At 36.8% G+C, this 24,296-nt stretch overlaps 1 protein-coding gene across 2 annotated transcripts in view; it reads right to left on the minus strand.

The window, feature by feature from the left end:
• ALCAM (activated leukocyte cell adhesion molecule) overlaps positions 1–24,296 on the minus strand; it is a 212,176-nt gene that overhangs the window by 21,971 nt on the left and 165,909 nt on the right. For both annotated transcript variants that reach the window (XM_046002918.1, XM_046002916.1), the window contains exons 5-12: positions 23,291–23,378; positions 22,660–22,842; positions 13,316–13,443; positions 11,570–11,702; positions 7,522–7,634; positions 5,272–5,407; positions 5,031–5,164; positions 1,791–1,923 (exon numbers count right to left, since the gene is read on the minus strand). In XM_046002918.1, coding sequence (XP_045858874.1) covers positions 1,791–1,923; positions 5,031–5,164; positions 5,272–5,407; positions 7,522–7,634; positions 11,570–11,702; positions 13,316–13,443; positions 22,660–22,842; positions 23,291–23,378 — 1,048 coding nt within the window. The remainder of the gene's footprint in view (positions 1–1,790; positions 1,924–5,030; positions 5,165–5,271; positions 5,408–7,521; positions 7,635–11,569; positions 11,703–13,315; positions 13,444–22,659; positions 22,843–23,290; positions 23,379–24,296) is intronic.

Below are 24,296 nucleotides of genomic sequence, written 5' to 3' on the forward strand. Positions count from 1 at the left end.
TATATGAAAGTCACCTTTACCATTATAGTATGATGTAATAATACTCAAAGATAAAATATCTATTCTACAGCTAAGGCTAGAAAAAAAAATTTACATTTAATAGAGCGTGAACTTCCCTACAAAGAAATTAATCTTGTTTTAAGGAGAGTCGTTAAAACTGCAAAGGTATTAATCTACCATAGAAAATTTCACAACTGACAAGCTTTAGTGTTAATCTGAAATCCATATTAATTTCTCCACTATTTACCACCTTTTTATAGGACTTTTTTCTTTAAGAGAAACAAGTTGCCATATATCAAATCTACAGTGCAGTGTTTCTCGACTTTTCCTGCCTTGGTGGCAAATTCATTTTTATCCTCTAATATCAGGGGTCTGTCACTAGAGATGGTCTCGCAGTCATTGGGGTGGAGGTTAACACGGGATATCTCAGAGGCAAAGAGGTATCATCTGTGATGTTCGCAGAAGTCCTCCAAATGATGTGGAGATATCATGGTGATAGCATCACGCTCCTGGCCCATTTTAAGAATTGCCAATGTGCTGGATCATCATCTAATATTAAATTATATAAACAGTCTTCTATAGACCTGCACCAGAACTTCCAGCGTCATCTGTCAAAATGCAGATTCCCAGACCCCTTCTCATACATACTATAGTGGAATTTCAGGTGGTGCTCACTAAACTTGAAAACAACTACATTAAATGTTCATCAAGCCACTGCAAGCTCTAGAAGCCACTCCTCAATGGGTTAGAATAAAAGAGAAACTTGTTTTCAGGAAGAAAGGATAAATCCTCTTTCTAGGTAGGACAAATCAGTACTCGCTAAATCTAATTTTAAGAAGTCAATGCACCTATTTTAGAGGTAAATTTGTTTGGTTCTTTTCTCTGGTCACTCCATCAGGCTTTTTTTATATTCCAGTTGTATTCTGTGAAGGATCATTATCTTTACACAATTATTTTTTCCCAGCTCCAGCTACTTCCTATGCGGTATATCCCTATCCCGCTAATGTCACAGACAGGAATCCAACTGACTGAATGATGAAAGTTTGGAAGATCAGTTAGCATCCTGTCCAGAACCAAGCCTCATTCCAGGACCTGTCCTGACTGAAAGCTTACAGAGCAATAGGAACAATGACAGAATTAATCATGGTGAGTAACTTCATATTAAATGACAACTGTTTTCGGAAAAAGCTGCTCAGCATGTCAGATTTCTTTCTTTTTTTAGGATAATTTCAATATCTAATTTTTAGCCATGACTCAAATACGATCAAAGGCACCAAATTCTGAAACTAGATTTCATAAATTCTATTATCAGTTTTCCTACCAATTTGCTGAATGACTGTGCATGTGGCATTCCTATTTAAAATTAAGGTAGGATAAATACCACAAAGAAATGGAATGCAAAATAACAGATTAAAAGGAATAAAATTTTACCCAAATTAAAACTGTAATAAAAATGTTTGAAGATAATCTTTAAGTTATCTCTATTCTGAACATAAAACATGGGTTAAATAACAACTCGGTTCTTATCCTCTGTTGCTCTTGGGAAATATTCCTACCAGATAAGGTCTCTGACCCATAAAATATGAAATGATTCAACTGTCAAGACAAGGATAATACAAGGATGGACACCAGAACAAAAAAAAGAGCCTATGATGATGATACCAGATGCAAAATAAATACATAAAACTTACCATAATGCAGTACAGGAAGATGGAATTGAAGATTTTAAACTAATGAAGAATAACTTCAAATTTTCTTACTTTTTTTAATGCCAGAAATTAAATACTCACTAGCAGAGACATTCAAGGAGTTTACTGTTCTCTCCAGCTGGTTTTCTGCTGTGCAAGTTAATGTAACATTCTCTTCAGGGGAAATGATAATTTTACTATAATACCTGCCATTGATATAAGGAGATTCCTCTGTCTGGAAAAGAAGAGGGAAGATGGGTTTAGGAAAAGAAATGGATTAAAACCTTGGAGAAGAATAATACTGAGTGAAACAGGGGAGGTGCTTCACAGTGCTACCTGGTGTTCAAGGGCATATGCAAGGTCATCGATAAAGATCAATTCAGGCTTATATCTACAGCAGGGAGGAAGATTAGTGAGTCCATAACTGATTTTCTGTTTATGCTTCTGTTGTAAATTCTAAAAATTAAATTAATTAAAATCTTCTCTTTTGAGAGATTCTCATGTTAATTAATATTTTGGCATGATAGTATTTGTCTCAAAATAATTAGTGATTATCTAATCACCAATTTTCTCTTAATAAACTTAAGAATTTAATTCTTATTTGTAAGTTATACCATTGTTTTTCACTTCAGGGGTTACCGTAAACCATTATATCTAAGTACTTATATATGTATGATTTGCTCATGGGAAAAATCAAACAACTTTTTCTCACTTTCCGAGCTAAATACGGAGAATGGGTTATTTTTCAGTGACTGGTAAGTTCATTTGGTTTTTGTGAGGTCTTAATGAGGGGAATCACTGCATTTAATTCCTCCAAAAATAAGAAAGATTCATTTTCTTTTCTTTTTCTTTTAAGTAATCTCTACACCCCACGTGGGGCTTGAACTTAAGAACCTTAAGATCAGGAGTCACATGCTCTATCGACTGAGCCAGTCAGGCACCCTTATACAATGCACTTTCATCTCTTCCCCAGGACTTGACTCCTAAATCCAACTGCACTAAAGCAAACATGTACCGGAGCTATTTTCTTTTCTTTTTTTTTTTTTTTATTTTTTATTTTTTTTTTTTAAAGATTTTATTTATTTATTTGACAGAGAGAGACCACAAGTAGGCAGAGAGGCAGGCAGAGAGAGAGGAGGAAGCAGGCTCCCCACGGAGCAGAGAGCCCGATGCGGGGCTCGATCCCAGGACCCCGAGATCATGACCTGAGCCGAAGGCAGCGGCTTAATCCACTGAGCCACCCAGGCGCCCCCCGGAGCTATTTTCTGAGCTGCATTCTGCACACCATGCCTACCTTTGTCCTTTATTTGCTTTCTCATCAACTATATGATAACGGCCTTGAGGACAAAAGATAGTCTCTTGCTTAGGGATACTGTCTAGTCCCTGGGGCAGGAGTGCTTAGAGGCATCAGTAATTATAAAACAAGAGATTCACCATATGATTGAGGAGGGAACAAATAAAAGATTATGGATAGATCAGCACAATCCTAGGACAAGAAAAATAGTGGGCCAGAATCAATCCCTCTCCTTGACAATGAAGAATGGCATTGTTATTTTTATCCTCATAGTAAGTTCACATACTATTTTTCCACTTCCCACTAGTATTTTTCACATGACTTTCTCACTGAGTCTTTGTTTTTGTTTAATCTCTGTAAAATATATTTACTCATTCTGAGTGGCCTTTAAAATCTTTGTATCTGTTCATTCATCAAATATTTATTGTGTGCTTCTTTTTCTATTTTCCATGCTTGTATTACAGTACCCAAAGGTTCTTTTTTGCTACAATTATTATTTAATTAAACTAGAGAGCAAAAAGGACAGAATAGAAAAGAAAGTCATTTTTTGAAGATTTATTTATATTAGAGAGAGAGAGAGAGTGTGTAACACAGGAGCAGGGGATGGGGGAAGGGAGAGGGAGAGAATCTCAAGCAGACTCCCTGAGTGCAGAGCCTGACACCACACAGGGCTCAATCTCACAATCCTGAGATCATGACCCAAACTGAAACCAAGAGTTGGACGCACAACTGACTGACATATATTTGCCTCAAGTATCTCCGCTCCTTTGGGGAGCTTCTATACTTGGAGTTATGCAAATATATATGCATCACCCACAGGTGAAAGAGCCCAACTCCACCTTGCTCTGCAAAACTATGTTGTATAAGCTGGACCCGCCGCCCAACTTCCCCATCAGAGAAAGAAATTTTTTTTTTTAAGATTTTATTTATTTATTTGACAGACAGAGATCACAAGTAGGCAGAGAGGCAGGAAGAGAGAGAGGAGGAAACAGGCTCCCTGCCGAGCAGAGAGCCTGATGCGGGGCTCGATCCCAGGACTCTGGGATCATGACCTGAGCCGAAGGCAGAGGCTTTAACTCACTGAGCCACCCAGGTGCCCCAGAGAAAGAAATTTTAACTTCAAACTAAATGCAATTCTGCTTTATGAATGCCTTCCTGGATGATCAACTGGGCCCAAAGGTGGGAAGAAGGCAGCACAGAGTATTCAGATAATCAAGTGACCCCTCTGGGTGTTTCTGAAGAGTCTTTAACTGGCTCCACCGAGAAAAGGAACATGAAGACTATTGTAGAGAAAAATGGAATTAACAAGTATGTCAGCAACCTGAGCAAACTAGCAATTTAATGAAATGACAGTTCTGAACCCCTAGTGTCAGGCCAGATTCTCTCTCTCTTCTTCTTTTTTTGTTTTTGGGATTGTCAAAAAGAGAATTACTGGTAGTGTCCCTAAGTTTTTAGCCCTTTACTATTACTAACTATTACTAAAATGTCCTGACAAAGTTACAAATATTAAAGTTTGGTTTAGAAGGAAATGTCTTAGACACTATATATTTAGCTAGCCTAACTCTGGCCCTAGTCCTGGCATACACAATTTAGACCATATGTTCACATACGGAGACTGTGTTCCTCACCACCCCCCCAGGGCCCAGTTTGAGGAAAAAATATCCCTTAATATGCTTAAGTAAGCAAAGTAATGGAGGCCACTTATACTCAGATGTGTAAGTTTATGATGCAGAAAAGTGTATACCTTAATGTTTCAATCACCCAAGTTTCAGAAACTAATGACCATGGAACAACACCCAATTTACATTCTTTTAAAAACAGATACTGACCACAACATAATGATTCTTCCATTCTCCATGGCCCTGGGATTTAAAATTTCTCTTTGAGCCATGTTCTTTCCTTCGGAAAAATTAAGAAGTTAGCAAAAGCTTCCTCTGAGAATAGATTGCCAATTTCATGTTGCTAACAAGCTAGCCTACAGCTTAGGCACCTCCGTAAAAGCCCACTCTGGACGAAGCGCGGCATGTAAGAAGAGGACAAATACTTGCTTGGTTTATGACGCTTCCGCTGCCGGTAATTGTCCACTGTATAGCTGGCTTCGGAAAACCTTCCACATGGCAGATTATTGTTTTAGACAGTCCACTGGGATCAGTTTTCTTTGTCATTTTGATTTGAGGTTTTCCTAAAATATCATTGGAATTAAAATAAGATGTTACACTAAAATCATCAAAGAAACTGAATATCAAATTCTCAAAGAAAACTTCGCACTGGTGCTCCAGTGTTTATTACCTTCTACTATGAGTGTCAAGGACTCTCTTTTCTTTAGGCCTTCCACCTCCTGCAGAGCAGTTTCACAGACATAGTTTCCAGCATCCTGATAATGGAGACTGGAAAATGATGGGCTTGATCGAAGCCTGATGTTGTCCTGAGTAAACAAAAAGCTAGTTATTTCATATGGCTCAAATACAACTCTTCAAGTATTTATTAGATAATCACGGAACCGGAAACCTGAGATGATTCTTCCAGATCTAAAGAAAATGCATGTTCCTTTTTCTTCAGACACTCCCAAAAACAGATTTCCCTTCTTCTTTGTAGTTTTATACACTCAGAGTTTTATTTCAGACTCTTGCATTTACTGAATTTATAATGTGGAACAAATTCATAAACTTTGGAGACTCAGTTTTCTTCTTTTTGAAATGGGATAATAATCTTACTATACTGAATTGTTTGAGGACTTAATTATGTAAGTAATATAATGGGTTCACATTCAGGAAAGTTCTCAACTGATAAAAGCTACTCCTTGTAAGTCCACGTAGATGAACTAGTATTGAAAGACCTGTGGTAAGTTATCAATGATAGGCATAAACGTCAGAAAGCCATCTGATGGGATGCATTTACCAAGACAGGGGATCCATTACAGAGCCATGGTAGTTATGACAAAATGTTTTTAAAGAAATCATTACTAACAGCTTCGTATCCTAATTTCTATGAACAAAGGAAATGCAGCACTTAATTAAAAAAAATCACTTGGCACACATAAAATAATGGTATTTAATGAAACACAATTCTAACATCATGCAGTCTTTCCCCACTATGAATTTTTTTCCACTCCCCAACTACTAACCAGTTAGTAGTGAGGTAACCAGCTACCTCACCTTGATCAACACAACACTACTAACATTAGGCATTCAATTAACAACAGTGACTGCAGTTGATGTAGAAACTGGTTTAGCCAAGTAAACTTAGTCTCTCTAGTCCTGTAGTGAAATAATTAAGTGCTTGTATGATTACTGAGTAGTCTGGTTGCTTAGGACTTGTCTAGCCCTTTGACCACAGACTACTACAAATATATCACAGTAAATATTCAGTCTACAGAGTGACATTTTAATTATCTGAGTGAAAAGAAGGGTGAGGAGGCTCCAATTAAAAGAGAATAAAATAAGGAACTGCACTTTAGAAGAAAAAAAGCTAGTCAGAGAGGATCTAATGTTAAAAATGATCAAAAGCAATACAAAATAATGTGTATTTTCAGCAAGAAGAAATTCTAACAATACATTTCTCCACAATTTTTTATAAAGATAATTCTTGTCAATTCCTATGTGAAATGGTTTGTATGTGTTTTGTCAACATGTGCACTGGGTGTTTAGATATACTAGCTGAGGACTTAGTAGTGGAAATACAACCTTTCCCTTTGGTGATAACCTTTCTCAAATCACCAAGTACCAATCCTACCACCTCACTCTAAAAAGGTAACAATGACTAGGTTCTCAATAATGGCCTACATTTCAGACAATTGCAAGACTAGAGGCACTCACTCAGGAAATACTGACCAAGCTCCACTGTGTTCCAGGTGCTCCACTATGGCCCATGGCTGAAAGGAATCTCTATTTTCAAGGTGCTACAAATTCAAATGAACTCGCGTTCAGACACGTAAGGTCAGTTTCAGGCTGAAAGTTATGTGATCAGAGCATGTATTTATTAAACCCAGTAAGGCCTGAGTTTGAGTCTAACTCTGCTACTTAAGAGCTTTCTGATTTCTCTTGCCTCAACTTCTTTCCGAATTACATGGGGAAATAATGTCCTGCATATTTCACAGGGTTCTTTGTAAGTGTCATGTGAGAATAATGTGGGTTAAAACACACTGAAGATTGTTAAGCTCTAGAGCATATAACCGTATACATGTGTGGGTCTGTGAGCACGTGTGTATGTGTAGAATTCACATAAATACACATAAATCAATGTAGATACACATAAATACACATAAATCAATGTAGATACACATAAATCAAAGTCTCAAAGTAGATACACATAAACCAATGTCCCAAAGTATATTTCAGACAATCAATTATGGATGCCATACTGTTGTTGGGTACCTCTAAAATTTTACTGTGGCATCATTTATATGATTATAATATACAGAAAGAGAGCATAAGTGTGGGTGTATAAACATATTTAGATATTTAGATGTCCAATTAAATGCAAAAGAGTCAAAAAGGAGTCAGTCCAAACAGTGTAGTATTATCAAGAAATGTGACTTACTTTCATCCATACCACAGTTGCATTCCTACTAGCAGATATTGTGCATGACACGGGCAAGGCATCACCAATCTGCTTGGTCACTTCCCCGCTTGGGCTTAAGGACAAATCCAAATCTGTGAAGCAGAAAATCTGCTTGAAATGCAAACTCCAGGAAAGAAAGACAGTCAAAATATTCTGATGAACAAAACATGAAAGATCAAAAAAAAAAAAAAAAAAAAAAAAATCCTTCTAACAGTCTGCAAAATTCAGAACTGATTTGTGTGACCAAAATAACTGAACTGTAGTGTAATCAGTCCACTTTTTCAAGCCACGTTTGAGACCAGTTTGGACAGGGAAATGGTCAATGTAACTGATTATGCATTTATTTGCAGTTAACATGACTGATGTTTTGACTGCATAGAAGTATTCCCCTGGGTCTATTACCTTAAGAAAAACAATTCTTAAATCACTTCTGGAAGAAAAGAAAGATGATGACTAGGTAAATATTATAAAAAGAGTTGGTAAAGCATGCCAGGAGAAAATTAAGTATATTTAGACAGCAGGTGATAATCTGAAAAACCATGAGGTAGTCTATCCGTTTCTTCAGAGAGAACAGACTATAGTAGTTAGATTTTTTTTTTTAATGCAATTCCATTTCTCATGCAGCTGAAATTTTAAATAAGATCTATTGTTAGGTACACTGGCAGCAGGCATCATTTTTTAAAAACAGAATAAACACATCTAAGGAGGTATAATCTTTCAGATGGAAAGCAATTTCTATAAAAATCTTACTATCGCAGTATGATCTGTATGAGGAAAATCTAATTCAACAGAACAAACATTTATTGTGCAGCTACTAAGCTGCAAGCACTGACAAGATACAGAGATGAATATAAGCTTACAATTTACAATTTTTGAGGTAGAGGTAGTATGCACTGTGCTAAGTGACTCCGATACACAGCAGCATGAAATCTGCATCTACTAGCATCCATGCTATAGATCAGAAGTTCAAGTAGTATTTGCTGAAAAACTAAAGAAAGGGCTACAAAGAGAGGTAGAAGCAAAGACTTATGGGAGTATAGAGAAGAGAGCTCAAGTGCATTGCACAGCAGTAATAAAGGCTTTGTATATGAGGCAGTATCTGCTTGTGGTCCTTGACAGTTGAGAAGGGCTTTGATAAATGGAGATACAGGGAAAACTTCGGCCACATAAACAACGGCAAAATGCTGACAGAGTATGGCAGATTGCACCACCGTGAGTAATCTGGTACCAATGGTTATAATGAATGATAAGCCTACATAATTAGTGGAGGCCAGACTCTAAAGGACCGTGTTTGCCATGTTATGAGTTGAGACTTTATTCTATAGCACTGGGGATTTCCTACTGCACCTTGTGCTTCTTCTTGGTTTTACATGTTAAAACTGCCGTTGTTTGATAGTTGGCCAGCGTCATATTTAACACTTGTTTTTCCTGTTAGACTATAAGAACCATGGAGGCAGGACCCTTGAGTTGTCACAGTCCATCCACAGTGTCTGCCCCATGCTAGGCTCTGGAAAACAATGACTGAATGAAGGAAGGAAGCCTGCCTTCACACGGTCTCAATAATACTAAAATATCCATTATCATATGGAAAGTGGAGTTTCCTCAGAAAATTTGGGTTGATCACACTTAGATGAAAACCCTACTCAGGGAGAGTTAGAAGCTTTTGTTAGTCGGACAGTTAACCTGCCAGTGAGAGGATAAGAGAAGTGATTTTAAAGGCTGGTGATGGACTCTGGCAGTTCTGATGAAGAGTCTATCTGTGCATGAATTGGCAGAGGAACAGCAGACGCTTCCTCAGCAACTCTGGATCTGTGGGCGGAGAGCCCTGATGAAGGGTCTGTTCTGCACACACGTGCAAGTGGGGCCTGGTGCTTCTCTATCCACACTCCCTTTCGTCATCTACGGAAAGGAGACAAATCTTGTTTTCAGACAACAAACAAGCAATCAAGGATAAATGGGCAAAACCCAGAATTTTTATGTTTTCATTTCATGTAATTCAGAGTAAAAATCTTCTTTATTTGCAATCCTTATTTCAGCCTTTAAAGAGAAATATAGGCCTTAAAGCCTGATGTTATAGTCTACCTTTCAAAACCAAAAAGCATTTAAATCCAATTAAGTGCACTAAAATCCAATTAAACTGTTACATACTTTTGTTTAATTTTGTTTTTCTTTATCACTGCTGATCATTGAGGTACAATGTGGCACACCACATTTGCCTTATTACTCTGCCTACTATCCCTTCCTGCCTCATCCACCAGTGATACAAATAAGTGCCTTTTCCTTTTTTTTAGGGTCCTGGGTAGCTGGCATCTCTTAAACATAAGCTTACTGTACCATTCTCTAGGCACTGGATTATTGGTTATTGGACCACAGATCTCAAGGACAAGAATATCAGAGAGTTATTTCACAGGAAATTCTATCAGCTGGTTGTATTCTCTTACTTCCCTTTTTTTCTTTTTCTTTTTCTTTTTTTTTTGGTCATGGAACAGTCTGGAAAAATGGTCCCAGGACTTACTCGTCCTCAGAGAAAAAGCAGCATTGTTTTAATCCTGACAGATCACTGCTTTCTCTCTAACCAGTTTCTGATGGCAGACACACTCAGAACTATACAACATGAATATGGTGCAAACAGAGAAATGGCCTGGTGGTGAACATTTCTTAACAGTCTGCTATTTTTATAGGGCTCCCCAGGGTGTGCTCCCAACATCAGAAACTCAAAAGCAACCATCTGGTTACTCTATCCCCCAGTGTATCTCCTTGTATCCCCCTCAAAAGTTTTAGCTCCTATCCTATATGTTTTCCAAGCATTATAGGTAAAATGAGAGATTTAGAACCATTTCTTCAGAACAATTTCTAGTCTCTTTCCATTTTGAAAGAAAGAAGTCCCTCATACTCAATGGGACTAGAGCACTTCGTGCCTAGGGAAACTTCATTGCGATGGAGCATGTTAAGAGATGCTACTGGGTTCAAAGGACTTACTAGAAAGTTTGGCCTACACCTCCAAGCAACAATGATGTTTGCTAAAGCACTCTGTAAATTCTAGTGTCACTGGGGAGCAATTCAAATTAGTTCCCCCTTTCCATAATGCATCAGGAATATAAAGAAATGTCGGAAATTACAAAATAAAGGACGTAAGGTGCTCTTTCTCATGTACCTCTCTTTTTTTTAAATCACACTAAAGTATAATTTTGGAGTATCTGGTGATCAAAAGCAGGTTAAAAGTTAACAAACACATTTAGGGTGAATTTGAAGAGTTTCTGTTTCCAGAAATTTTCTATTCTTCTATACAGAGGCCAATATTAAATGGCTTTTAGTGGTCTCTACCTCTGCTGTTTCCAAAAGTTGAGTCTATAGTAAGACTATATGTTGCTTGGGTTTGGGTTCTAATGTCATTCTGTAATAATAATAATTAAAAGAATACTTAATCTACACTTTTTTTCTGGGCCAAGTACAAACCTTGTGAACTTTGAGAATATCTAAATATTTTCTTAAAATTTAAAATGATGGGGCGCCTGGGTGGCTCAGTGGATTAAGCCGCTACCTTCGGTTCAGTCATGATCTCAGGGTCCTGGGATCGAGCCCCGCATCGGGCTCTCTGCTCTGCAGGAAGCCTGCTTCCTCCTCTCTCTGCCTGCCTCTCTGCCTACTTGTGATCTCTCTCTCTGTTAAATAAATAAAATAAAATCTTTAAAATAAATAAATAAATAAATAAATAAATAAATAAATAAATAAAATGAGTAATCTAAGATCCACACGAATATTTTGTGGATATCACAAACTAAAGACATTTAGAAAGAAGATGGAAGTTTACCACTCTCGAAAGTTGCACTTATTAGATCCACTCAAGATTTCAATATTGCAGGGCAAATCTGGACCGAAGCTGAGTTTGCTTTGATGCACTTCAGTAAGTCTACTGAAACCACGCTACTTAAGAAAAATACAGTTGCGATTTCTTTGAAAAGACAGCCAAGTTAGACTATTAGAGGCCTTTCAAGTGAAGTTGCTAATGAAGAATAAGGTGACTTACAGTGAACGGTGATGGCTGTTGAAGCAATCATGCTTTTTTTGTCTATCAGGGAGCATCTGTAGTCTCCGGTTGCATTGCGCCTCACATCTGTCAACGTGTAAGTATTTGAGCTTCTTATTCCTTCAGGCTGTCCCTTTTGATAGAGGTAAAATGTCAGATGATTATACTTGGGAGCTACAAAGAGATGAGTTGTATTTCTTGGTGAAAATACCATTTTCTTATGTAAGAGAAAAAAAGGGAAAATGTTTCTATGATAAGACAAATGAGAGTAGAGTTTGTGTTATCTGATTTCTGGAAAAATAGCTGCAATTTTGGTTCTAAGGAAATTGATGAGCTAATGAACATGACATTGATGATATCTATTCTATTGACAGCATGGCTTGAACTTGAGAGTTAAATCCAATTTAAAAAAAAATCCCAATATTTCATTTTATATTTATGTCCTCTAATTCAACAAAAAGATATGAGGCAGCTTAAAGAAAACATGCCACATATCCAAATAAAAAGGAGAGGAGAAAAAGAAAGGAAGGAAGAAAGAAAGGAAAGGAGGGAGGGAGAGAGGGAAAGGGATGGGAGGAAGGGAAGGAGAAGGAAGAAAGAAAGAAATGTTTTTTTTTTTTAAAGAGTAAAGAAAAAGAAAAGAATTAATAAACTAAGAGTGAAAAGAATATAGATGAACTAGGAGTACATAGTACTAAAAAACTATAATCATCAGATATTGTTATAAAGCTAAGACATAAATTTGGCTGTCCTCCCTGATAGCCAAGGTAGAAACAGTTAGTTTCAGAAGTTAATTTGCATAAGAGGAAAAAAACAGTATGTTTTTGAACGTACTGTTCAAGGAACATACTATTATTTATCCGGAGAAATAAAGTTTTCTACCAACATTTCAGTCTAAAAGAAATCAGCTGTATTAGTCTTCTGAGTAATGCAGTAATGATATTCTTAAATGCTACTGAGAAAGGTAGTGGGTGACATTTGTACACATAACCCTTAAGTAAATGCAATATAAGGTTGTATATGGCTTCTATCAATGGAAGTTTAGGTCATACATAAACCTAGGGAGAGCTCTGGGAGAGCAAACAAGTGTCCTCAACAGCTATTTCCTCGTATGACTCCATATTACCATGATATCTAGGACACATCCTAGAAGAATGATCTAAATTATTTTCTCTGTATATGATTCCTTTCAGCTATCATATTAATAAAAGTTGAGGAGCTCGCCCTTCAAGACCATATGCCATGGGAAGATACAGCCCCTAGCTTTATTCTATCAAGCTAAATATCATGGGCAACAGAATGGTCCTACTTCAGAGGTTCAGAGACGTGTTCAGAAAGGCACTGTGGGTAGATTTAGAATCTACATCGTTGCTGTCATCATTCTTCATTTTAGAGTTATCTGTTTTTGAAGAACAGATTCTTACAGCTTATCTAGATAATGAAAACTAGAGTTTTTGTAATTATGGTTTCCTATGAAAAGCTTTTTACCTCTTTTCCCCTCAAATCTCTTAAAACTGAGAAAAAGAAGGCAAGATCACTGGTAGATTCCAAAACGAAACCAAACCAAACCCAACAAACATAAGACAACCTTTCAAAGGACATTATACAGGTGTCCTTTGTCCCCAAGAATAACACCTTTCTCTCTCAAGCTGCTCAACTATGCACAATTCTTAATGTCAGCCAGCGGCCACATGACAGGACAAAATGATAGTAGTCTAGCTCAGGTCATAATCCGTAAGCACTTACTGGTAAGTAAAACAAGAATTCCTCAGGAGGAGGGTTACCATTTCCCAAACACTTAAGAGTGATGTTATCCCCTTCTTTGATGGCGTTTTTTGATGGCAGCACTTGTATTGTCACTTGCTCAGTAGGATCTGCAAGAGTCACAGACACAAGTTAACCATTTTCATCAAGTACCAAATTACTCTGTACATACAATATAAATGACTAAATTATACACAATTTTCTCAAGAAGCTAGTAATGGTAATTACTTAAATTTATCCTTTTATAGAGGGATTGAAGTTAATAGCTACTTGCTTTACCAAGTACTAATCTTGGTTAGAGAAAACTACAGAGACCTTGTTACATAAAAGCCAATTTCTTCTTGGCAAAATGTCTTTAGCTGAGGTAGGAATGGCCATAATTATTTTATGTGTAAAAGACGAGTAGGAACAATCTCACTGCATGATTTCATTATAAGGGCATTTAACTGTATTATATGAACCCCATGGTTTGGAAAGACTGGATCAGCTACCACAGTAGCTAAAACTATTAAGTACCCTACACTCCTCTTACATAATAATACCTTATATTAAATAAAAAGAGACATGAGATAAACAATGCCAGCAAGATTTCTGGCATGCTGGAGAGTAGATCAGTTTTCACAAAGATGAAACCTGTAAACTGAAGACCCTTAAAACAACCAACAGGACTGTAAATATACTATAATTCCATTCTGTTCATTGGAGCAAAGGTGCAACTTTCATTCAATTTGGTCACTTTTATGGAGAAAATAGGGCTAAAGGGTATTCTTTAGTAGAGGCTACTACTAACAGTAGAACATAAAGAAATTAAAGGCTAGATATAAAGGATGATATCCAGCAAACAGAAAATAAGAGGAAGGGGTGTTGGCAGTTATAAATAACCCATCTTCTAATATAGCTTGTTATATAGCTGGATAATAAGAGTAACAGAATGAGAATAAGAGTAGAATAATAATCTACAAAGATTTATTTTATTAGCTAATAAAACAATAAGTAGTAGATTCAGGTTTTTTCCTATCTCTTGCTATCATTTATGTATCTTTTTAATATCCAAATGCAGAAAAAACATAGAAGGGTTGATTTGGATTGCTTTGTTGACTTTTTTTCCATGCTTGGGTCTATTTGCCCAGAATGTTCTGAAGCTAAACAGTGACTGGTTTAATACACTTTTTGTTAATTTTCTGAATTTCCCCGAGGTAGTTCCCTTACTAGTGGTTCCCAGTAAAGTTGGAAGGTAAATAAAGTCTGTTTTTCATCCCCCGTTGGCCTTCCATTTCTACGCCTTCTTCACTCTTTTATGTGGCCCTTCACTACTCTGGCCTGTTACATATCACTGCAAGACTGCTCAATCAAAGCTGACACCAGAACAGCCAGGATCACAGTCTGTCTGACTTCCTGCTTTATTGCAAAACTTCCCTTCTCTGTGTCCCCTTTCAATAGGCTCTGTTCTGCATTAGAGAATTGAAGAACTACACTGAGATCAGAGAGATCTGAGTTTTAACAGTAACTTTCTGGATGTCCAACTAACGCTCCTCAAACAAAATTAACCATCTCTTGCTCTCCCATTGCCCCGGACTTTTTCTCTGAATTTTACTCTGTCTATTAGTAAATCATTCTGCCAGGTATTCTGGCTTTTTCTCATCCACTCTCTCACCATGTGTGAATGATTAATACTATGTTTTGCATCTGATTCTCTCCTTTTATTCCTACTAACACTTCCATTGTCCAGGTGCTAACCTACACCTGAAACACGGACAGTCCCGCAATCCACTCCATCATATATATAATATATAAATAATAAATATATATATATTTTTTTTCCTCAAAATCAGTTTTCTGAAGTAATGCTTTGAAGATTACAATTATATGTGAAGACTGAAATAAAAATTTCCTAACCTGGTACCCATGACTGCCTTGAACTATTCAGGTAAGAAGTATATCTCACTACTCTCTATATACCACTACATGTAATAACCGAGATTCTATTCAAATTTTCGTTGTCCTATCTCCATTTATCCTCTGTCCAATCATGTATTCATTTGTTTGGTTAATATTTATTTTGTGCTGGCACTAAATGCTGAAGTTATAAAGTTGAAAACAGCTTTCAGTCTATTTGTAATGACATCAAACAATTAAGACAATAACAACATAAAAATTGGATATGATGTTATCACTGATACTTTATAGATGCATGAGACTGGGAAGTGTCTGGTACAAACTGATGCTACAGCTGGAATTTAAAGAATAAATAGGTGTTTGCTAGAAAACAAAAGTTTGGTAGTGACAGCAAATGGATAGTCATGTAAGTAGTAGTCTAAAGGGGGAATCTGGAAAACAGAACAGGATTACAGAAGACACAGTGAAGTGATGAAGATCAAGACATGACATGTGCAGGACCATGGCTACAAGGGATATGAGGCATATCGAAATTGGGAGTATAAAGACAAAAGAGGGAAAGAAAAATTCTGGATCATGAAAGTATAGACCCAGGGAACTCAGTGACTCCATCAAACATAGTAACATTTGTATCACAGGAGTCCCAGAAGACAAAGAGATAGAAAAGGGGGCAGAAGGTTTATTTGAGGAAAACAGACATTCAAATCCAGGAGGCACAGAGAACTCCCATCAAAATCCAACAGAAGGTCAACACCAAGACACAGAGTAGTTAAATTTGCAAAATACAGAGATAAAGAAAAATCCTAAAAACAACAAGATAAAAAGTCTCTGACTTACAAGGGAAGACCAGTAAGTTTAGCAGCAGATCTCTCCACAGAAACTTAGCATCCAGGAGAAAGTGGCAGGATACAGTCAATGCACTAAATGGAAAAAATATGCAGCCAAGAATCCTGCAAGGCTATCATTCATAACAGAAGGAGAGAGTGTTTCCCAGAAAAACAAAAACTAAAGGAGTTCAAGACCAATGAACCAGCCCCACAAGAAATAGTAAAGGGGACTCTTTAAGTGGGAAAGAAAGAATAAAAGTGATAAAGACCAGAACGGAACAGAGAAAATCTCCAGAAACAACAACAAAATAAGTAATAAAATAGCACTAAGTTCATATCTGTCAGTCATTACTCTGAATGTAAATGGACTAAATGCTCCAATCAAAAGACACAGGGAGTCAGATTGGATAAAAAAACAAGGCCCATATATATACTGCCTACAAGAGACTCATTTTAGACCTAAAGACACCTGCAGGTGAGAGTGAAGGGATAGAGAAATATCTCCCATGCAAAAGAATATCAAAAGAAAGCTGGAACAGCAATTCTCATATCAGACAAACTAGATTTTAAGCCAAGGTCTGTAACAAGAGATGAAGAAGGGCACTATATCATAATGAAGTGATCTATTCCATGAGAAGATCTAACAACTGTAAATATTTATGCCCCCTAATGTGGGAGCACCCAAATATACTGAACAATTAATAACAAACATAAAGGAATTTATTGATAATAATACACTTATTGTAAGGAACTTTAAAATTCCACTTATATCAATGGACAGATCATCTAAGCAGGAAACAATGCCTGTGAATGACACACTGGACCAGATAGATTTAACATATATTCAGAACATTTTGTCCTAAAGCAGCAGAAAATACAATCTTTTCAAGTACACATGGGACATTCTCCAAAATGGACCACATATTAGATAACAAATCAGGCCTCAATAGACACAAAAAAACTGGTATCATACTACGCATTTTGCCAACCATAAGGCTATGAAACTTGAAGTCAACCAGAAGAAAAAATTTAGAAAGAACACAAATGCATGGAGGTTAAAGAACAACCTACTATGGAATGACTGGGTCAACCATTAGAGAAGAAAGAAATGCATGGAAACAAATGAAAATGAAAACACAATGATCTGAAATCTTTGGGATGCAGCAAAATTGTTCATAAGAAGGGAGTACATACTAATATAAGCCTACCTCGAAAACCAAGAAAAATCTCAAATATGCAGACCCAAAGGAGCTAGAAAAAGAAAACAAATGAAGCCTAAAGACAGCAGAAGAAGGGAAATAAAGATCAGAACAGAAAAAAGTGAGATAGAAACAAACAAAACAAAAAACACAGGAGAAAAGTATCAATGAAACCAGGAGCTGGTTTTTGAAAAAAATTAATAAAACTGACAAACCCCTAGCCAGACTTCTTAAAAAAGGAAAGAGAAAGGACTCAAATAAAATTACAAATGAAAGAGGAGAGATAACAACCAACACCACAGAAATACAAACAATCATAAGAGAGTATTATGAAAAATACATGTCACCAAGTTGGGCAATATGGGAGAAATGGATAAATTCCTAGAAACATATAACCTACCAAAACTGAAACAGGAAGAAATAGAAAGCTTGACTAGACCAATAACCAGCAAAGATATTGAATCAGTAATCAAAAATCTCCCAAGAAACAAAAGTCTAGGGTCAGATGACTTCCCAGGGGAATTCTATCTATTATTCACAAACTAGTCCAAAAAAATAGAAAAGGAAGGAAAACTTCCAAATTCATTCTATGAGACCAGCATTACTGTGATTCCAAAACCAAACAGATTCTACTAAAAAACAGAACTACAGACTAATAACTGATGAACATGGACACAAAAATTCTCAACAAAATACTAGCAAATCAAATCCAACATTACACTAAAAGAATCATTCACCATGATCAAGTAAGATTTATTCTTGGGTTGCCAAGGTAGTTCAATATTTGCAAATCAATCAATATGAGATACCACATTAATAAAAGGAAGGCTAAGAACCATATGATCCTCTCAACAGATGCAGACAAAGCATTTGACAAAGTACAACATCCGTTCTTCATAAAAACCATCAACAAAATAGGGATAGAAGGAATATACCTCAACACAATAAAGGACATAAATGAAAAACCAAGGTAATACTATCCTCAGTGGGGAAAAACAGAGAGTTTCTCCTCTAAATCAGGAACAGCAGAGATGGTGACTGTCACCACTGTTATTTAATATAGTACTGGAAGCCCCAGCCTCAGCAATCAGAGAAAAAAAATTAAAAATTTAAAAAATTTTTGAAAAGTGAAAGGTATTCAAATTAGCAAGAAAGAAGTCAAATTTTCACTGTTTGCAGATGAAATGATAGTTTATGAAAGACTCCACCAAAAAAGTTGTTAGAACTGATTCACAAATTCAGCAAAATTGCAGGATACAAAATCAACATGCAGAAAATGTTGCATTTCTATACACTAATAATGAAGCAGCAGAAAGAGAAATCAAGAAATCGACCTAATTTACAAATGTACCAAAAACCGTAAGACATCTAGGAATAAACCTAACCAAGGAGGTAAGAGATACGGACTCTAAAAACTATAGAACACTTATGAAAGAAACTGAAGATGATACAAAGAAATGGAAAAACATTCCATGCTCATGGATTAAAAGAACAAATATTATTAAAAAGCCTATACTACCCAAAGCAATCCACACATTTAATGCAATCCCTATCAAAATATCACCAGCTATTTTCACAGAGCTAGACCAAACAATCCTAAAATTTGTATTGAACCACAAGACCCAAAAAGCCAAAGCAACCTTGAAAATGAAAAGCAAAGCTGGAGGCATCAGAATTCTGGACTTCAAGCTACATTACAAAGTGGTAGTGATCAAGACAGTCTGATAATGGCATAAAAACAGATACATAGATCAATGGAACAAAATAGAAAACTCAGATATGGACCCACAACTATACGGTCAACTAATCTTCGACAAAGTCTCTTCAACAAATGGTGTTGGGAAAACAGACAGCAACATGCCCAATGAAACTGGATAACTTTCTTACACCATACAAAAAATGAACTCAAAATGCATGAAAGACCTAAATGTGAGATAGGAAACCATCAAAATTCTGGAGGAGAACATAGGCAGCACCTCCTTGACACTGGCCATAGCAACTTCTTACTGGATGCATCTCTGGAGGCAAGGGAAACAACAAGTTAACTACTTACTGGGACTTTAACACGATAAAAATCTTCTGCATAGTGAAGGAAACAGTCAACAAAACTAGAAGGCAACCTACAGAGTGGGAGAGGATATTTGTAAATGAAATATCTGGTTAAGGGTTAGTATCTAAAATCTATAAAGAACTTATAAATTTTAACACCCTAAAAACAAATAATCCAGTTAAAAGTGGGCAGAAAACGTGAACAGACATTTTTCCAAAGAAGACAGAATGGATAACAGACACATGGGAAGATGCTCATCATCAATCATCACCAGGGAAATATAAATCAATAAAACCACAATGAGATACCACCTCACACATGTCAGAATGGCTAAATATAACTACACAGCAAACAAAATTGTTGACCAGGATGCAGAGAAGGGAACTCTCTTACACTGTTGATGGGAATGAAAACTGGGACAGCCACTCTGGAAAGCAGTATGGAGTTTCCTCAAAAAGTTAAAAATAGAACTACCCTACAACCCAGCAATTACACTACTGGTATTTACCCAAAAGACACAAAAATACTGACTGAACAGATACATGCAGCCTGATGTTTACAGCAGCATTATCAACAATACCCAAATTATGGAAAGAACCCAAATGTCCACCAACTGATGAATGAATAAAGTAGCTGTCATATATATACACAATGGAATACTACTCAGCCATAAAAAAGAATGAAATCTTGCCATTTGCAATTTCATGGATGGAACTAAAGAGTATTATGCTGAGCAAAACAACTCAGTCAGAGGAAGACAAGTGCCATACGATTTCACTAATATGTAGAATTTAAGAAATGATAACAGATGGACCTAAGTGGAAGAAAATAGAGAGGTAAACCATAAAACAGACTTCTAACTACAGAGAACAAACTGAGGGTTGCTAGTGGGGGGGTGACGGGGGAGTTGGGTTAAATGGGTGATGGGGATTAAGGAGTGCACTTGCTGTGATAAGCAACTGGCGTTGTATACTAAATCCTACACTTAAAACTTGTATTACACTGTATGTTAACCAACTGGAATTTAAGTAAAAACTCGTAAGAAAGAAAACAGCGAGCGTGAAGATTAATCCAAGAGATCTGGGGAGTTACTAAAGAATTGTAATCATAGCACTAACCTAACATGGTTTCACATCTGTTTTTAAAAGATATTTTTGGCAGCAGCTTGGAGGGCAGTTCAGAGTGAACAGAAAGGAATATTATTCTGGGAATCACAGAAATACGGGCCATGAAGAATGGTGGCATATTCGTAGGCAGTGTCAGAAGGCAGAATCAGATAAACATAAACATAACAAGTCAGATTAACATAAAGATAAACATAAACATAAAAATAAAAATAAACATAAAGAGCTAGATTCTATCAAGTTTCATTACTGATTGGAAAGGGTAAGGAAGGATTAGGGTAGGAGTGGACTAGGGCACCTTCCTCCAGATGAACTGACCAAATTTTTTTCCTCTGAATGTATTCTCTGTCCTTTCCGTTTAGCTCCCTCCTTCTCCACTTTTAAGTGATTTTCCAAGTGTGGTCCTCATATGAACAGCATTAGCATCACCAGGGCATCTGTTACAAATGCAAAGTGTTGAACCTGCCCCCACAACTACAGGGTGAGAAACCTCAGAGCAGGGTCCAGTGATTTGTGTTCTAAGACCTTCTGGTGATTCAGATGCAACAAAAGTCTGAGAATCACTGTCCTTGGGTATCTAAGCTTTCGGTGCTATTCATTGAGTTCTGAGTGTCACCACATGTGACCTTGCACTGACAATCTCTTCCCCCTGTAGGTATCTCATTGCTCTACTGGAGTCAAAAACTCTTTGAATGTCAGGACCCTGTTAAGCACTTTGTATCTTTACCAGGAAGCCCAGCACTGCATACATTGCGGCTTCTCAAAAGCTGTGCCAAATGCATCCCCCACAGCCCAGCCACAGTAAAATCATTTCCTTCTTATTCATCCAAGGACTTTTCTGCTTACCCGGCTCTTCGTGCCTGATAACATACATTCCTGTTTTTTTTCTGAAGCCACTTTCCCGGTCCTTATTACTCATCTTGATGCTCTTTCCTATCTGGTACTCCTGCACTTACACCAAGAGAGTTTATTTCCAGTTCAACATTTTTGAACAGACAGAATTCTGCCTTTACTTACAGAAATAATAGTTTGATTTTAGATAAGTTGCACATAATGAAATCCTTTAAATCCTCACTTTAAGTCAGTATAGAAGTTGAAACTTAGATACAAAGTTTAAGGCGCAACAATCCTTTATTGTCAGGGCAAGTGGAATATCAGTTTTGTTCTTATATAAGGTTCTGCACTTTATGGAACCAAAATAGGAATGCAGAGATTAAACCCTACAATGGCTCAACTGGCACTTCTGCTCTTTCTTCAGAATACACGTAGAAGTATTAGGTTATTCTACCATATATGGCAGTATTACAAAAAGGTTTGATTCATTTTTTTTAAATAATGAAATTCTTTTAAAATTTTTAAAACAGCATCTCTCCAAAAATAGTATCTCTAGTTCTATGCATCTTTAGTAATAATGATCATATGTAATTAATAATAATAATAGTACTTAGTAACAAGAACTTAATGAGCAATATAGGATGCTATTTTAGATTTGTGATTTCCCTTAATCTCCATAACATCACTGAGTTATTTTTTCCATTTCAAGATAAGAAAACTGAGACCTAAAGCAGTTACCTACTCTTTTAGAAAGGGACAGAAATTGACTGTGTTGGGCCTGGACTATCAGCCTGTTTGCTCTGAATCTTGGCACCTGTCTTATGGGAAAGAAAACAACATGGCAGAAAAGGATTCTAACCCAGTCTCTACAGCTAATTTAGGGCAGGTCTCTGAGATTCACTTTACTGCTTAGTAAAATAAGGAGTTAGATCAGATGATCACGAAGGTTCCTTTTTAGTCTAATAGCCTATGTTTCAAATCTATGAAATAAAGTTAACCAAAATGTCTGGAATAAAACATCCTATTTAAACTTGTACAATTGATCTTATTATTAAATTTTTTTTCATTAAAAATGGAAATCTCATAGCGAGAAGTCCAATCAGTCATAAGCTTCTATTCATCTGCCCTTCATTCAGAAAATAATCAGATGGCATTTGGAACTCTTACAAAATTCCTAACTTATGGCGCCTGGGTGGCTCAGTCGTTAAGTGTCTGCCTTCAGCTCAGGACACGATCCCAGGGTTCTGGGATCAAGCCCCACATCAGGATCCCTGCTTGGAGGGAGCCTGCTTCTTCCTCTTCCACTCCCCCTGCTTGTGTTCCCTCTCTCATGTCTCTGTCAAATAAATAAATAAAACAACAAAAAAAATGCATAATTGCATACTGAGTTACTTACAGTAAATATCAAAGATTGCTTGTTCAGACTGAACTGTTTTCTGACCAGATGGTCCATAATACGTCACAGAGCAGGTAAATGGCATCTGTATGTCAGCCTTGGTTGCCTTGTACTCCAGGGATGAAGTCATGGTATAAAGCTGAGTTACCGGGTCCATTTGCTTTTTAAAAATTAAGACCACCACTGAAGAAAGTAAGAACACTAATGATAGCATCTTTCATTGGAAAAATCACAATCCTTAAATGTCACAACACCTTGATAAGTGGTTTTGTCCTTACTATATTTAACAGGAGGGAAAATTGACATGTACCGAGGCAGAATGTCTTTTCAGAACCATGAAATCAGAGACATAGACAGAAACAGAATCCTGGAATCCTATCTCCCACTCCCTTTAATTAACTTCTAGAACATGCCATATACAGAAATAATTCTCTGCTCTTGATTCTTCTGCTCAAGGACTAAAATGATGTTTAAAAAATCACTTAATGACTTAATGGTTACTGAAAGGAACAAAGCACAGAACCATAGATCAAAAAGGCCAATGCATTTAGATGCAGGGCAGTCTAAGGAATGCCTAGACGAGAGAAGGTCAAAATAGGTCATCTGGATTTATTGCCCATTTCTTACTCACCTCCTTCAAGGGGTTGCAGCACTTTTCCATTCCTGTACCACGTGATGTTGCCATCTGGGTAACTGTCTTTTGAAACGCAGTCTCCCAACTGCAAAATGAAAAGGAAATGTTGCTACCTTGGTTCCATCAGTGGTTGTCAATTTGAAAGCTTTGGACTCCTGAGGGGGTACAGCTCTTCCAAAGGTTTCCTGACCCATTCATTATCCAAGCACTGACTGGGGACTGAATACATACTCCCTTGCATTAAAAACAATGCCTAGTACTTAAAATTACGGTCTTGCTCATTTAAAAACATGCAATAGATGCTGCCAGTATTAATAAAATCACATTTGTCCAAAAGCATTACCAAATTCATTTTGACATTATTCATTTTTAGTATTAACTAAATAACATAACTACATTAACATTGGCTATTCCCATGGTTCATAGATCTCAGCATGCAAGAATCATTAACGGTATCAAAGTGGGGCTGCCTCTCTGGTTTCATACTATTTAAAGTTCAGATACGTATACCTACCAAATCTGTAATACCCACCACTTTTCTTCAAATGTGTTATGGCTTTAATATTTAGCATTTATCAAAAAATTTATTTGACAGAGAGAGAGGTCACAAGTAGGCAGAGAGGCAGGCAGAGAGAGAGGGAGAAACAGGCTCCTCACTGAGCAGAGAGCCCGATGCGGGGCTCGATCCCAGGACCCTGAGATCATGACCTGAGCCGAAGGCAGAGGCTTAAACCACTGAGCCACCCAGGTACCCCACGAAATAAAACTTAATCTGATTCAAACAACTTTTCACTTGTTTGTATTTTTTTTTCCACAAAGGAAAATTTAGGTATTTTACTTGGTGAAATAAGATCATTAGTCAGTTGATGTGCCTAAATATAACCTCCAGCTTTGTCTCCTCTCAATACAGCCTCTCTTCACACCTCTTAATGTGACTGTTCAAATTTGATCTTCTCATATCTTTACTTCAACTTTTTAATAATTTAATCTGCCAACAGAATAA

Source organism: Meles meles, chromosome 4 (assembly GCF_922984935.1).
Source record: "Meles meles chromosome 4, mMelMel3.1 paternal haplotype, whole genome shotgun sequence".
NCBI classification, from domain to species: domain Eukaryota; kingdom Metazoa; phylum Chordata; class Mammalia; order Carnivora; family Mustelidae; genus Meles; species Meles meles.